Genomic DNA, 14,642 nt, shown 5'->3' with positions numbered 1-14,642 from the left:
ACGGAATAGTATTATTGGGTATTTGCCCAGAATTTTGAAATTGACCACAACCCAAATGGTGATTTAGCCGGCTAGATTGGTCAGCCCATGTCTAGAGAGAAATAAATTGGCTAATTGGAGCCGGGCACATCACCATTCGACCTGTAGTTGGTGCCAAATTCGGGCTAAGTAGCATTACTCATACACTAAAATGTCAGGGTTGCAAAGATGGCCAAAGCCCACAGCTACTGGAAGTAGTGTGGTTTTGGCTCCAATATTAGTGCAAGGCAAAAAAATGAGCCGTGGAGACTAGTGAAAGAGGGATAGATTTGGCAAGTGGGTACTAAAGAGACTAATGAAGGAAGGTCTTCAGGCACCTTCTATAATTGTTTCGTTTCTGTGGAAATCCTAGACGGAAGGTTCCACGTCTCGGAAATCCTTGATGGAGGGTTCCAGGTCTCTCTCTCTCTCTCTCTCTTTACTGTAGCCAAAAGGATAAACACAATGGTGGTGGTGGAAGATTTTAGTACTCGTCTATCAGCGATCCATTTAGGGGCTTGGTGACAAGCTACCAGAACCTCAAGGAAACTCTTCGTTAAGATGCAACCGCTGCGACCTAAACACCATCACCATGTGTTAGGGCCTAAAATAGGAGAATGTGTGTGTATAATGATAAGTGATGTGTGTGTACGACAAAAATGTGGGGTGTGTAAAAATTCCTATAGGGATAAATGGTTTAGGCAGCCCCTTCTGGGATTGTTGCGAATAGTGGTGGCCAACGGGCCGTTCCGTGCCGGCACGGCCCGTTTGGCAGTCGTGGCGTGTCAGACACGCCACGGGAACGCCAGGCACGGCTTGAGCCGTGCCGTTCCGTTCCCAGACCACAAAGGTCTGGGCACAGAAACGGCCCATGGGAACGACCCAGCCGTTCCCGTGGCGTTTCCGTTCCGTTTCCGTGGCCGTTTCGTAGCGTTCCCGTAGTCGTTCTCGTGGCCGTTCTGTAGCGTTCCCGTGGCTCCGACCCATTCATAAATATTTTTTTACTTGTCAAAAAAAGTAATAAAAGAAACATTACATTTTTTTCAAGTAAAAAATTGTGATGTACAAAAACTTTAGAATTTATGTCATATCTTTGTTTATTTTATTGGAAAAGAGTTGTATAAAGATTCTCCACATTTACTTTATATTTTGTGGTTTAGGTGTGGAACTATCTTTACCACTTTATTTGTTTATTTTTTGGAAAAAAAGGTTTAGTTTGTTTCAAAAAAAAAAATCTAAGTAAAAAAAAATAAAGTAAAAACATCTTTTGTTAAATTCAAGTATTACTTTTTTTTAAGTATTATTTTTTTTTTTAATTCAAGTATTACTTTTTTTTTAATGTTTTTTCTTTTTGTAATATAAAGTAGTTGTCATGAAAATCTAACAATTTGTAAACACATTAGAATATTAGTACACCCTAAGTAATTCTTAAAAATTCAAATAACTAAATTGGGTCGTTGCTAGCGTGTCGTTGTTGCCGTTTCCGTTCCGTGTCGTTCCGTGCCCACGGGTCGTGCCGTGTACGATCCGTTCCGTGTCGTTCCTGCGTGTCTAATGGGCCGTGTTTAACGGGTCTGGGGCTCTAAAATCCCAGCCCCGACACGGCACGCCAGACCCGTGACGGGTCGGCACGGCACGGAACGGACCGTTCCGTGTCCTCAAATAAACGGGTCGTGCCGGTCCGTTTCCGTGTCGGCACGGCCCGTTGGCCACCACTAGTTGCGAATGCCAGTAACAATAGGCAAGACTAGTCAGAGGGAAACTTTAAGTGCACGCACCATGTGTGTAATATACACACCTCAAAGGCATTTTTTTTGTTCAAGTCAAAGATAGCAAGTGCATACAAAAAAAAAATGTGGGTGCATCTAAACTTTCATTAGTGAGATCACGAGGGCCTAATCTCGTTGCAAGAATCCTATTGGTACTATCCATTCGGTCTCATTGGATAAGCGTTCGTACGGGAAGTTTCTGTTATAAGATGATGCTGACAAGCCTTTCGCGCTGCTAGTGATACTATCTGTTTTGAAATTTTTGGATTTAACAATTTTAAAAGGCCTCACTAGGAAAGGGTGCTTAATCTCTTAAGAGGAGCACCACACTCTGTCTCACCACTAATGTGGGATTGATCACAACACACCCTCCTAAAACCACATCACAGTAGAGCAAATCGTGCTAGTAACGTGTTATGAGATGATGTAGACCAGCCTTCTGTGATGCTAGTAATATTATGCGCTTTTACACTTCTGCCCCTCACAGTTTTAATAGCCTCAATAAGTTAAGGTGTTTAAACTCTTAGGTTGACCACCATACTCCGGCTCATCACTGATGTGAGATTGATTACAAGAGTTTTAAAATTGTTACAAAGATATTATTAGAGATCATCACCTCTTGGTATAGTGATTGGACACTCACTCCGGAACGTTAGAGGTCACAAGTTCAATTCTCACTGGAAGTTAAAATTTACAATTTTGTTGAATTTGTATTAAAAGTATAGTTAATGACATGTAAGATAATTAGCTAGTATGGATCTTAGGTTATAATGTTATATTAGTGTGTATAAACATATTTTTCATCCTTACGATGTATCAAAACCTCAAATGATCCTTTTACTAGATACATTAAACTAACAAATAAATGTATAGGGAAGTAAAAAAAATTATGATATTGTATCGATGTCGCAAAATAATTTTCTCTCAATATAAAAATGAATAAGAATGTGGGTGTAATTAGTATTTATAGTAAGTGGGCAGTGGCAATAACAAGGAAGTGGGGTGTGGAAATCAGCAAAATGGTTGTAGTATAGATTTTTGGGGGGTTTGAGGAGGGGGACCAACCAAACAAAGGTCTTCTTTCTCATAATACAAAGGGATTAAGCAGATCTTGAAGGTGCGTTGGCTTAACGTTGATACGCAATGATGATATCTACATGTTCATAATTTTTAATAAGGAAGAAGAAGAAGAAAGAGTTCTTTTTTCTTCTCAAGGAGCAAAAACAGGTAAGAAATGATCATCACTTTTTTCTTCTCTCAATTATTTACGTCCCTACCAAACCCTACTCGTAGCAACTTCTGTCTTTGGGAAGTAAGCTATCTCTCTCATTCTCTACACCTCTCTTTCTCTCTCTAAATAGAAGTTGGCTCTAATATCTCTCTATCTCTTTCCCCTTTCCTGTCTATCTTTCTTGGTGTCATTTTTGTCAAACTTTTCCAAAAGCGCGCAAATTCTCTACTCCCTTTCTTGCATATTGATAATTCAAATAATGACACTAATACCCTAAAAATATGTGATGACTACATTATCCTTCTCGTGTGGGTTATTTTCTAAATAGTCCCTAACTTTGTGACCAGCTTCCTGCCTAGCCTTTTAATTTGTCAAAAATACTTAGATGACCTCTTTTTCCAGTTACCGTTATAACTCCATTAACTAGTCATCACCTTCTCTCCTCCATCTCATTACCTCTCTCTGTCACCTCATCTTATCACCACCTCATCGTCTTAACCGACGAAAGTTGCCGACCAACAACTTTTCCGGCCGGCGACCTTCGCCGGTGAAAACGATGAGGTGGCAGAGAGAGGTGATGAGATGGAGGAGAGAAGGTGATGACTAGTTAACAGAGTTATAACGGTAACTGAAAAAAGAGGTCATCTGGGTATTTTTGACAAAGTAGAGAACTAGGCAGGAAGCTGGTCACAAAGTTGGGGGTTATTTGAAAAATAACCCTTCTCATGCCAAACAATTTTAGTGGCACTTAGACATATTCAGTGGACATTCATAGATAAAATATACGCAGACATTTTACACGAAATTTCAAGGCACTGAATCTAGATAAAGTGTCATGTGGCCATTGTTCAAGACATTAAGGTGTCGTTTGGCAACATTAAAGAAAGTTACTTTTTTGCTTATTTAAGTAGAAAAGTCAGAAAGTTAGTTTGGTATGCAAAAATTACTGACTTCATTTAAGTTAAAATTTGACTTTCTTTTGTAGTTATAATTTTTAGCTTTTGACTTCGAAGTAAAGTAACTTTTTTTGAGACGCGCATGAATTTATTTGACGATTTTTTTTTTGTCTTTCTTCGCTCCATTATCACAACTAAACTTCTACCGTACCATTCTACTTCCACCACCACCACCACAACAAGCATTGCACCTCCCCACCACCCTACCTCAACTACCACCACCACACCTTAACCACAACCACCACCATACACCACCATACCTCGACAACAACCACCTTGTAGCTCCACCACGGTACCTTCACCACCACCACCGCCACCACCACCGCCGCCACCAACACCACGGTACCTTCACCACCACCACCACACCTCGACAACAACCAACTTGTATCTCCACCACCACCACCACCACCACCACCACCATACACCACCACACCTCGACAACAACCACCTCGTAGCTCCACCACCACCACCAAGGTACCTTCACCACCACCACCACCACCACCACCACCACCATACACCACCACACCTCGACAACAACCACCTCGTAGCTCCACCACCACCACCAAGGTACCTTCACCACCACCACCACCGCCACCACCACCACCACCACCACCGCCACCACCATCACCACCACCACACCTCGACAACAACCACCTCGTAGCTCCACCACCACCACCATCACGGTACCGTCACCACCACCACCATACACCACCACACCTCGATATCAACCACCTCATAGCTCCACCATTACGGTACCTTCACCACCACCACCACTGCCACCACGATATCTTTACCGCCAGCACCACCATAACTCAGTCACTATCACTCACATACCTTATCCACTACCACCACCGTATTTCCACCATCACTACCACCGTACTTCCGCCACCACCATACTTCCACCACCATTGCCACCATCATACCTCCACCACCACCCATACCTCCACCACAACCACCACCGCTGCCACCATCATACCTTTACCACCACCACCATCAAACCTCAACCACCACCATACCCCATAAACCATACCTTCATGGCATCACCACTACCACCAATATCGCCACTACTTCATATACAAGAGTAATCATGGAAGTCATAACTAAATTCAATTAAAATGAAGTATTTCTATGAGAAAGAAAAATCAAATTATCAATAGTAAATTGAGTTACCAAACTAACTTTGTGACTTTTTTACTTATAAGTAACATTTTTGCCAAATATATTTTTAAAACTTTTTTACTTTTTTAAAGCAAAAGAACTTCTACTACAAGCAAAAGTACTTCTACTTTTGGTTGCCAAACGACACCTAAGTCCATATACAAAATGTATAGTTGACATTTCAAGATGTCTTTTATTTTGATTGAGTTGAGTTGAGTTTTTTCATGTCTTTTTTTTCAAGTTGGTCACTTCACATGTTCCGTGCTCCACCTAGAGAGGAATAATAAGATAAGCCTCCGATTTGCGAAAAGAAGAAAAAAGTTTTGGTGAAATTTCGGTCATTTTTTTTTCTCCCAAGCCTCCACAACCATTTCTTCTCCATGCCCATAACGGTCATCTACAGTTCAGATCTTTCTACATCTTCTCCTCATCTGACCACCACCTTCAACCACTGCCTTCACCTCCGACGACCATCGTAATTATATTTTTCTCTTTTTACTCTATTTTTCTAACGAATGGAAGGGTAAGGGACTTTCCCCTTTGCTGGAACAAAGAGGGGGAAGTAGAAAGAGATGCGGGAGAGAGAAAGAGGTCGAGAACAAATATACATGGTGGTGATGGTCGGAGGTGATGGTGGAGGAATAGGAAGTAGAGAGTGGGGGGACGGAAATGGTGGTGGTAGTGGCCAGAGGTGGTGGCGGAAAATGGGGAGAGTCGAGGAGTGCCCCGAAAAATTGGGCAAACCCCATAGTTCCCTTTAAAATTTTGACCTTTGGAAACTTTTCCTTTTCTTTTCCAAAACGGCGACCCAAAATATATGACAAATCGAGAATACTTCATTCGACAATCAAAAAAAGTCTAAGACATATTTTTTATGAAAAAAAATGTCTAAAATATTTGAAGATCTAGAAGATAGTATTTCATAAATTTAGAATATCTTATAATTATCTACTATTATTAATAGATTCAATATGTATAGTTTTCTAGATTAGTTGAGATTTTTAAGAATTTAAGAAACCTTAATTCATCTTAACACTGTGAGGGCAACGAGTGATATCTAAGGATTTTATTCGTTTAATTATCATTTAATGTAATGAATCATCTCATAAACTCACCCGTTTTAGAGATTAGTAAGAAGAAGCGATCCAAGTTTTTTGCTGTAGATGTAGGTGGTGTTTGTTTTTTTTGTAATTGTCTGAATCTGAATGGACTGAATCTGAATTAGCTGATCCAATTCATTAGTAAGATGTTTGTTTTCCAAGTCTGAATCATCACATCTGAATTAATAAAATTACATTAATACCCCCTTCTGTTTTTAAGGACAAAACAATCTGTACTTTTTACTTATTTACTTACTCCTCTTTCCTACCCTTCTTTCCCAAACGGCTGGTACTAAAATCCAACAACCTACTTCTTCATCCAAAAACTTAATAATTGGTGCTGCATCTCTCTCTAGATCTCTATCAAAACTTACTAATTGGACCTATTCCAGATGAAATTTCAAACCCCAAAATCCCTTTTTCATCTTGATCTATCATACTTTTGAATGAATCTCTTCCAGGTTCTCTTACTCAACTCCTTCAACTCACCCAAACTTTAAAATGTAAAGTTTGCCCCTTCATGCGGTGGTGGTGGCCGGCGAGGGTTCATAAATCTGTTGTGGTGGTGGTACTGGAGTTGTGGTTGGTGGTGGTAGCGGTGTTGCTGGAGTTGTGGTTGGTGGTGGTGTTGTGCCGGTGGTGAAGTTGTGGTTGGTGGTGGTGTTGTGCTGGTGGTGGTGGTGGTGGTGGGGTTGTGTTGGTGGTGGTGAGATTCTGCTGGTGGTGGTGGTGAAATGAAGAAGAAGATGAGTCAAATGAAGAAGATGAAAGAGTCGTTTTTTATTTTTGTGGGGGTATATTCGTCATTTGCAATATTTCAGAAGTTGAGTTTAATTTTCAGACTTGTTTTAAAGTCTGAAACAATTGGACCTTTATTCAGTTGATTCAGATGTTTAATTCATTCAACCCACATTTCAGATTTTGTCAAATTAGAAAACAAACATCTGAGTCTCAATTAAAGGTCAATTCAGATTTCAGATCTGAAACATTAAAAAAACAAACACAACCGTAGTGAATCTCTAATTGAACCACGTTAAATATTTTTCTTCATAATGTCTGACAGATCTCTCTGATTGTTGAATAATCGTACAATTTATTATAATATCTATAAATTACAAAAGATAAGTTTTGAAAATAAACGTCATTTACGACTCAAACTCACAACCTCGGAGACTTACAAGGAGAATGCAGACCACTTGACCATAAAGCTTTGAAGATATGACCATAAGACCTCACAAATGATGGACTAGATGCAATATTAATGGACCACTAGGCCCATGAAGAAGTAATGATTTTGTTGAAGTCGTCAATGTAATGGTCCATGTAGTAGAGAATCAACTTTTCATAAACCTTGATTATCAAATATTAATTTGAATCTTAAAAGGGAGATTTAGCACCAAGGGTAATTTCGTCATATTTTGAATTTTCCAAAATAAGAGAAAATCCTCAAGATAGAGAGAAGAAGAAGCCTTATTACTTCTCTACCTCACCCAACAACAGTCTTTCTCTATTCTCTCTCTCACTTTCTCTCTCTAGATCTCTCTAATGACTTCTGGTTACGTAGGGATTTTAGTTTCAGATCCATGGCTTCAGAATCAGTTCACTCAAGTCGAACTGAGAAGTTTGAAAACTCATGTAAGTAGTTGTAGTATACCTCTAAAACCCTGATTTTTTTGCTATTTGTTTTGAAAATGTATTTGATGATGATTTTTTGATCTTGTTTGTTTAGTTTCTGTCTATGAGAAGAGAACTTGGAAGCGTAACCCTAGATGATTTGCCTTCAAGGATGTCGAAATTAAAGATCGTTGGTGAAAATCTTACTGAGGAAGAAAGAGCTTCGTTTTTGATTGAATCGTATCAGACTCTAGATTCTGAAGTTGATTTTGAACTCTTTCTTCGGGTGAGACTATTCAAATCTTCGTTTTGTTGTTGATTTACTCAACTCCGATCATTGTAACAGTAGATTTGCAATTCTGGATGAAGTTTCTTATTTTGCATTAAAGGAATTCTTAATTGTTCAACAAGATTTTCATAGATTAGGTCAGAATTTTTGATCGGTACTTCAAATAACAAATGCTTATATACTAAGATCGAAACTTTTGAGTTTTAAAATGAACTAGTTTTTATCAATTACCTTTCAAATTTCATGTGTGTGGATGCAGAGATAACTCCATTAACATGGAACAAATTCATGGTGTAGAGAAAGGAAGCAATTTTATTTTCATTGAATGTGTGAAGATTTGGTAAAGAAAAGTAGAAAATAAAATTAGGGATTTTATAACAAATTGGGAGGCTATATTTGCAGCATTAGAATTTTTTGAGCTTTTGGGGGTTGGGGATGCTAGGCCCTTACTGGCCATTATACAAGGTTTTATGAGATAATATGAAAATTATGTGTTGTAGAACTGAATGTTAGATAGTGGGGTTGAACTTCAAAGATATTTGTTTATTGAGGTGGGGAAGATGTTCTAACAGTAATTGTGTCAAATTCATTGACAGGTTTATTTGAAAATGCAAGCGCATGTTAATGCAAGAGTGGATGGGGGTGCTAAGAACTCATCTGCATTTTTGAAGGCTGCAACAACTACATTATTGCACACAATTAGTGAATCTGAGAAGACATCATATGTTGCTCATATTAATAGCTATCTCGGGGAAGATCCATTTCTGAAGAAATACCTTCCTATAGATCCTTCGACTGATGATCTTTTTGAAATTGTAAAAGATGGGGTTGTTCTATGGTGATTTTTCTCTCTGAGCCTTCTATGCATTTAAGCTCCAAGATGTTTTTCTTTGACTTAATTCAAGAGGTCTACCTTTTGGTGCAGCAAACTTATTAATGTGGCAGTCCCGGGAACCATTGATGAACGAGCAATCAATACTAAAACGGTACTCAACCCTTGGGAAAGGAATGAAAACCATACACTCTGTCTGAACTCTGCCAAAGCTATTGGATGCACAGTGGTTAATATTGGGACACAGGACTTCATTGAAGGAAGGGTAAAGTATTCAGTCACTTGGCTTAAAAGACCTTACTTCTTAGCATATTATGAACAACTACTTTCGCTTCTCTTATTTTGTATTACAATTTTTTCTAAGAGCTTTCAGTTTACTAGTTTTAGTAGTGTCATCAATAATCTTACCAGCGGCTTGTGTATTTTCATTTTCAGCGGCATCTTGTGCTTGGGGTGATTTCTCAAATTATTAAGGTATCTTAGGATGCTCCTTAATCCTTATGCATCAAACTTTTCATTCCTTCAGATCTAGTTCAAGAAACTATAAGGCCAAAATACAACTGATATAGTTACAAATGAAACCCAAATGCGCATTTTGATGCACAGAGTTTATGCAAACTGAAAGATACTTGCTTTCTCTATTTTTCGATTACAGATACAACTATTAGCAGATCTGAACTTGAAGAAGACACCTCAGTTGGTAGAGTTGGTCGAAGATAGTAAGGTGAGGAGGACTTTTCTTCATGTTTTCTTTTAATAAACTATGTTTTCTTCACTAATGACTAAGTTGCATGTATCGATGATTTCTATATCATGTTATGTTTTTATTTTACATTTACAGGATATGGAGGAGCTTATGAGTTTAGCACCTGAAAAACTCTTACTAAGGTGGATGAACTTTCAGCTGAAAAAAACAAGCTACAAGAAAACAGTTACTAACTTCTCGTCGGATGTGAAGGTACGCCACTGTACCTTATTGTCCCCACATTTTGATCATTATCTCTATTTCTTCACCTGTTCATCAACTTCAAGTTTAGTGTACTTACGACCTGTCAGAAAGTGTCAGATGGAAAATGCTATCAAATATTGCACGTACTTATTGACTGGTCTTAGTACTGAGTAGCGGTACAATAAGTAATCGTGTACCTAATGTCCAGAAGCTCAAAATTGATTTTCTCTTTAAATGCTTTAGTCTGAGTTGGAACTCAAGTCTTATTTCTTAACTAATCAATTAAGCCTATTGAGCTATTTCTTCACTACCCAGTAAAAATACTTCGTCAGTAACTTTCCTGCCAGTCTAAAACAAGCTTATTTGTTAGTTATGTCATATGGAGAGATAATTGCGACAACACCCCATGAATTTTCAGTCATGGTTTCTACTTCTATGGTTTTTATGGTGCTATTTTCTTAGAAATGACAGCAACTTGCTTTGGCTTCCTAGAGCCATAGATACGGAAAGTTGGAATCCTAAAACGCAGAAGCCTCAGGTTTAACCTTTTTCATCTTCACTGTTGTATTGATCTTTCGTCTACGTATTTACTCCTATTTCACAACCCCTGGAAGTGTTGGTAGTTGGTATTGACTGAATGTCGTCACTTGTAGTATCTCTTAAATCTTAAATTGTGTTCTTAAATGATTTTTGGTTGTGTTATGCTGAGGTTCGAGTACATTCTTCTTTGCAGGATGGTTTGGCCTATGCACACTTGCTAAATGTTCTTGCTCCAGAGCTTGGTAACCCATCTATATTCACCGTAAAAGAGTACCTAGAAAGAGCAAAGCTAATCCTTGAACATTCGGATCGAATGGGCTGCAAGAGATATTTGACAGCAAAAGATATTGTAGAAGGCTCTCCAAATCTCAACCTTGCTTTTGTTGCACATATTTTTCAGCACAGGTGAGAGGAGATCTCTGCTGTGACTTGAGGAACGTTCTATTGTGTCTGGTTGATACCAGTGTGAATCAAATAACATTTGTATGGGACATAAACAGAACCTCCATGATTATAAGGCTGTAGTTTTATCTCATTATATACAAATAAACAAACACCACGTCTAACTAGAGAATGACCTAAATAGAGGTGGAAGTTTAGTCTCTTCAATGACTATCAAGCTTTATGTGAGGTAGAATTCTAGGAACAGTGATCCGTAAATGGATTGTAGATCCATTAATCTCTTAACCTATGGTTAGTTTGTAGTTCCCCTGAAATTATCATGTCACGCGTTGGTTTGTTCAGTTCTGCTTTATTGTGATGCTAGTTATGTAATAGTTTTGTTTGATGTAGGAATGGACTTTCTTCACAGACCAAGCAAATATCGTTTCTTGAAACTTCACCTGATGAGTCACAAGTCTCCCGAGAAGAGAAAGCATTCCGCCTTTGGATAAACAGTCTGGGTAATTCAACGTACATTGACAATGTTTTTGAAGATGTTCGAAATGGGTGAGTGAGCGAGTCAGAACTTCATACGAACTTAATGGAAAACAAGAAAACTTCATACGAACTTGTTTCTTACTTCGACGTCTATTTATCTTGCTAATGCTGTAAATATTCTGTCCAGGTGGGTTCTTTTGGAGGCTCTAGACAAGGTTTCTCCTGGGATAGTTAATTGGAAAACTGCAAGCAAGCCTCCAATCAAAATGCCGTTCAGAAAAGTAGAAAATTGCAACCAAGTAGTAAAGATTGGTAAACAGTTGAAGTTTTCCCTGGTCAATATTGCTGGTAATGATATTGTGCAAGGAAATAAGAAACTTATATTGGGTATGTACTTTACATCAAATTTAATTTCTTTGATGTTTATTGGAGTTTCTTCTTTACGTTTTATTTGCCCAAGTCATATATCACTCTTTGAAGCTAAATTTCGTCAATAACTTCAATGGCATTTCTTATAAAAGTCATTCATACTTCTTTTTGCTGACAAATATCAGAAACCCTTGCCGAACTTATAATGTTGTTTTAACATTATACCTTGGTTTTGTAATCCAGCTTTCTTGTGGCAATTGATGAGATGCAACATCATCCAACTCTTGAAAAACTTGAGATCTCACTCTAACAAGAAGGAGATAACAGATGCTGATATTTTACGCTGGGCTAATAACAAAGTGAAGGATTCAGGGAAACAAAGTCATATGAAAAGTTTTAAGGTATACACCCAAACTACTTATCATAATTTGGCTCTACAGGATTGTTGGTTCGTGACACAAGAACTCAGTTTCAAAAACTAATTTACAATTGAACTATATATGTGTTCTAAAACATCTGAAACTGATTTAGGAAGTACTATAAAATCATATAAATTCTATAGTCTTTTGGTTTAAAATGAAATCATAGATGTTTTGTCCTAAAATGAAAAAGAAAAGAAGGGAAGCAAAAAGTGTTGGAGGTGGTAAAAGCCGTAAATCACTGCACAATATCTTGCAGTACCTCTATGATGCGTATGCGGTCCACCTAAATCTGTGAAGTGCGAAAGCTTCCTCCAAATGTTTTAGCCATTTCCTTTTTGTGATCTTAAAGTGTGATGGGACGATACATTGAATTGAATGGCCTTGGTCCCCATTTAGTGTCTCACTGTCATGGACATTTAACTGAAGGCTTGTTTCTTGTTTCATACATCCCGAGACCTATTTCAATGAGTAAATTGTATTTCACCTTTATGGGTTTTGTGAAAATATGTGCATGGGATAAAATTTGTTCAATAAGGCTTAATCCATTTTTACTTTACAGGATAAGAGTCTATCTGATGGAATATTTTTCCTTGAGCTACTAAGTGCAGTGGAGCCTAGAGTTGTGAACTGGAGTCTTGTTACAAAGGGTGAAACTGGTAAGTTGCCGACTTTCAGTTACATTTCAAGAAACAACTACATTCATATATCTGCAGGTTAACCCAGTAATTTACCGATTCAAAATTATTCTAGGATTGGTCGAACAAAGCGAGTTTAAGAATTTATAACGCTACAAATCACTCTCTAATATATCTGCTCATTCTATTCAGTACAACAAATAGTTCATGCTCATTCTTTCTGTACCAAAAACATCTGACTGATGTTCTTAACTATTTCTTACAATGCAGAGGAAGAGAAAAAGATGAACGCGACCTACGTTATTAGTATAGCTAGAAAGCTCGGGTGCTCAATATTCTTACTGCCAGAAGACATTACAGAGGTAAACTTAAATGATGATTAATCAAACTTTTCCCTCTCTCCCTTCCATGTTTATATTAGATTCCCACTTGGAGTGGTCTAGGTTTATTGGAGAGGTCTAGTGGTACTAGGTTTACTCTTGTTGTGCTTTGTCGGGCCTGGGTTAAACTATGGGCTCAACCTTCTCGAGGGAGCGCCCATGCTCCTCTTGTCAATGGTTCGAGCTGGTTGGTTGCAAGTCCGATATATCTCATGATTCTAGCTTCTTATTAACGGGCCTCGAGTTCTACATTTTTGCGAATTTAACTTCGAAATTGAAATACGATCATTTGTAACTTCAGGTGAATCAGAAAATGATGCTTACTTTAACAGCGAGTATAATGTATTGGTTTATGAAACAACCTACTGAAGAGAGACCTTCTGGAGCATCAGATAGCGAAACTGGGAGTTCATTAGAAACCATCTCAAACTCTACCATGGACGACACTACTTCGGAGACTTCCTCAATAGAAGACAACGTAAACGGATAATCAGTCAATTTGTTTCTTCTACATATAAGAGTATGTCAAAGATATTTACTTCGAATTTTTCTCAGAGTAGTGTTGTGTGTAAGAATTATAAACGTGATCGAAGTATCTTGCGAGATTGTTGAGGTTGTACTTCTATAGATAAAATTGTAGATTAGTTTTGCTTTCACCAACAACAGGGTATAAATATTGTGTAACTTCTCGAACTAAAGGTACATGTAAATATGAACTTGCATTTGTTTGGTTTAACTGAACTCATAGGGGCTGTTTTCTTTAATTTCTTTTTTTTCCGTAGCATTTTTTATTCAAAATCGTGTTTTTTGCTTAGAAAATCATTAGCTTGTAAAAGCATCTCTGATATGTTTCGAATTATAGTTGGTTAGAGGATAACTTGTCACTGAATCTGAGACACAATGGCTTCGCCTTTTTTGTGCCATATATTTCAAACACAAGGATCTCTGAACACACATAACCTCAGCCCAAGCTTCACCGACACGGAGATGCACCATAGAAGTGAGAAATTACATAATATTGGGTTGTGGTCATGCAGTAGGAAATGGGTAAAATAGGGTATAATATTTGGTGTGTACTTAAAAATGCAATTTTTTGTAGCGAGAGAGAACACTGTACTGTTTTCTAAGCACAAATTTGACATGGTATTACATCTAGGCCTACACGTGATATGTTTAAAAGTTACATGTGCTGAACTTCATAAAAAAAAAAAAAAAAAGCGTGTTATACTCAAAGAACGCTACACTGATAAAGTGTGTGAGAATAGTCTCATGTATATGTCTACGCCTTTATAGTCGATATATTCGTATACGTGTATGCCTTTTCGCATTAAAACAATCAATAAAAGTACCTACTGTTGCACTCATAAGAATTACTCTTAGTGCAGATAAGTTTATAACCCACATACTTCGAGGGTATTTTTTTCGTTTTAGTATATGGCGATTCCTTATATTTATTTGTTACTTTCATTTCTTTAATTTCCCACTATATATAATCTATATC

At 37.9% G+C, this 14,642-nt stretch overlaps 1 protein-coding gene across 1 annotated transcript; it reads left to right on the top strand.

Moving 5' to 3' along the window:
- Window positions 1–7,522: 7,522 nt before the first annotated feature.
- LOC147559889 (Actin binding Calponin homology (CH) domain-containing protein) lies at window positions 7,523–13,877 on the top strand. The gene is made up of 14 exons (XM_086661852.1): window positions 7,523–7,867; window positions 7,962–8,132; window positions 8,732–8,973; window positions 9,061–9,232; window positions 9,403–9,441; window positions 9,623–9,691; window positions 9,809–9,925; window positions 10,650–10,861; window positions 11,249–11,404; window positions 11,523–11,722; window positions 11,948–12,105; window positions 12,686–12,782; window positions 13,032–13,123; window positions 13,443–13,877. Exons 1-14 carry the CDS (start codon window positions 7,778–7,780, stop codon window positions 13,629–13,631), a joined length of 2,004 nt encoding a protein of 667 aa, XP_086517978.1. The 5' UTR covers window positions 7,523–7,777; the 3' UTR covers window positions 13,632–13,877.
- Window positions 13,878–14,642: the final 765 nt, after the last annotated feature.

The sequence above is a fragment of the Eschscholzia californica genome, unplaced genomic scaffold, assembly GCF_041429995.1.
Source record: "Eschscholzia californica isolate CP2 unplaced genomic scaffold, dmEscCali1.0.p SCAF_2, whole genome shotgun sequence".
Taxonomy (NCBI): Eukaryota; Viridiplantae; Streptophyta; class Magnoliopsida; order Ranunculales; family Papaveraceae; genus Eschscholzia; species Eschscholzia californica.
This window is presented reverse-complemented; position numbering and strand designations above follow the sequence as displayed.

What these genes read in the sequence shown, in the direction of transcription:
- LOC147559889 (XM_086661852.1), top strand. Translation starts at nt 7,778, where the DNA reads ATGACTTCTGGTTACGTAGGGATTTTAGTTTCAGATCCATGGCTTCAG. An exon ending in TTTGAAGATGTTCGAAATGG is followed by an intron (nt 11,405 to 11,522) that starts GTGAGTGAGCGA and finishes TATTCTGTCCAG; the next exon opens with GTGGGTTCTTTTGGAGGCTC. An exon ending in GTCATATGAAAAGTTTTAAG is followed by an intron (nt 12,106 to 12,685) that starts GTATACACCCAA and finishes TTTACTTTACAG; the next exon opens with GATAAGAGTCTATCTGATGG.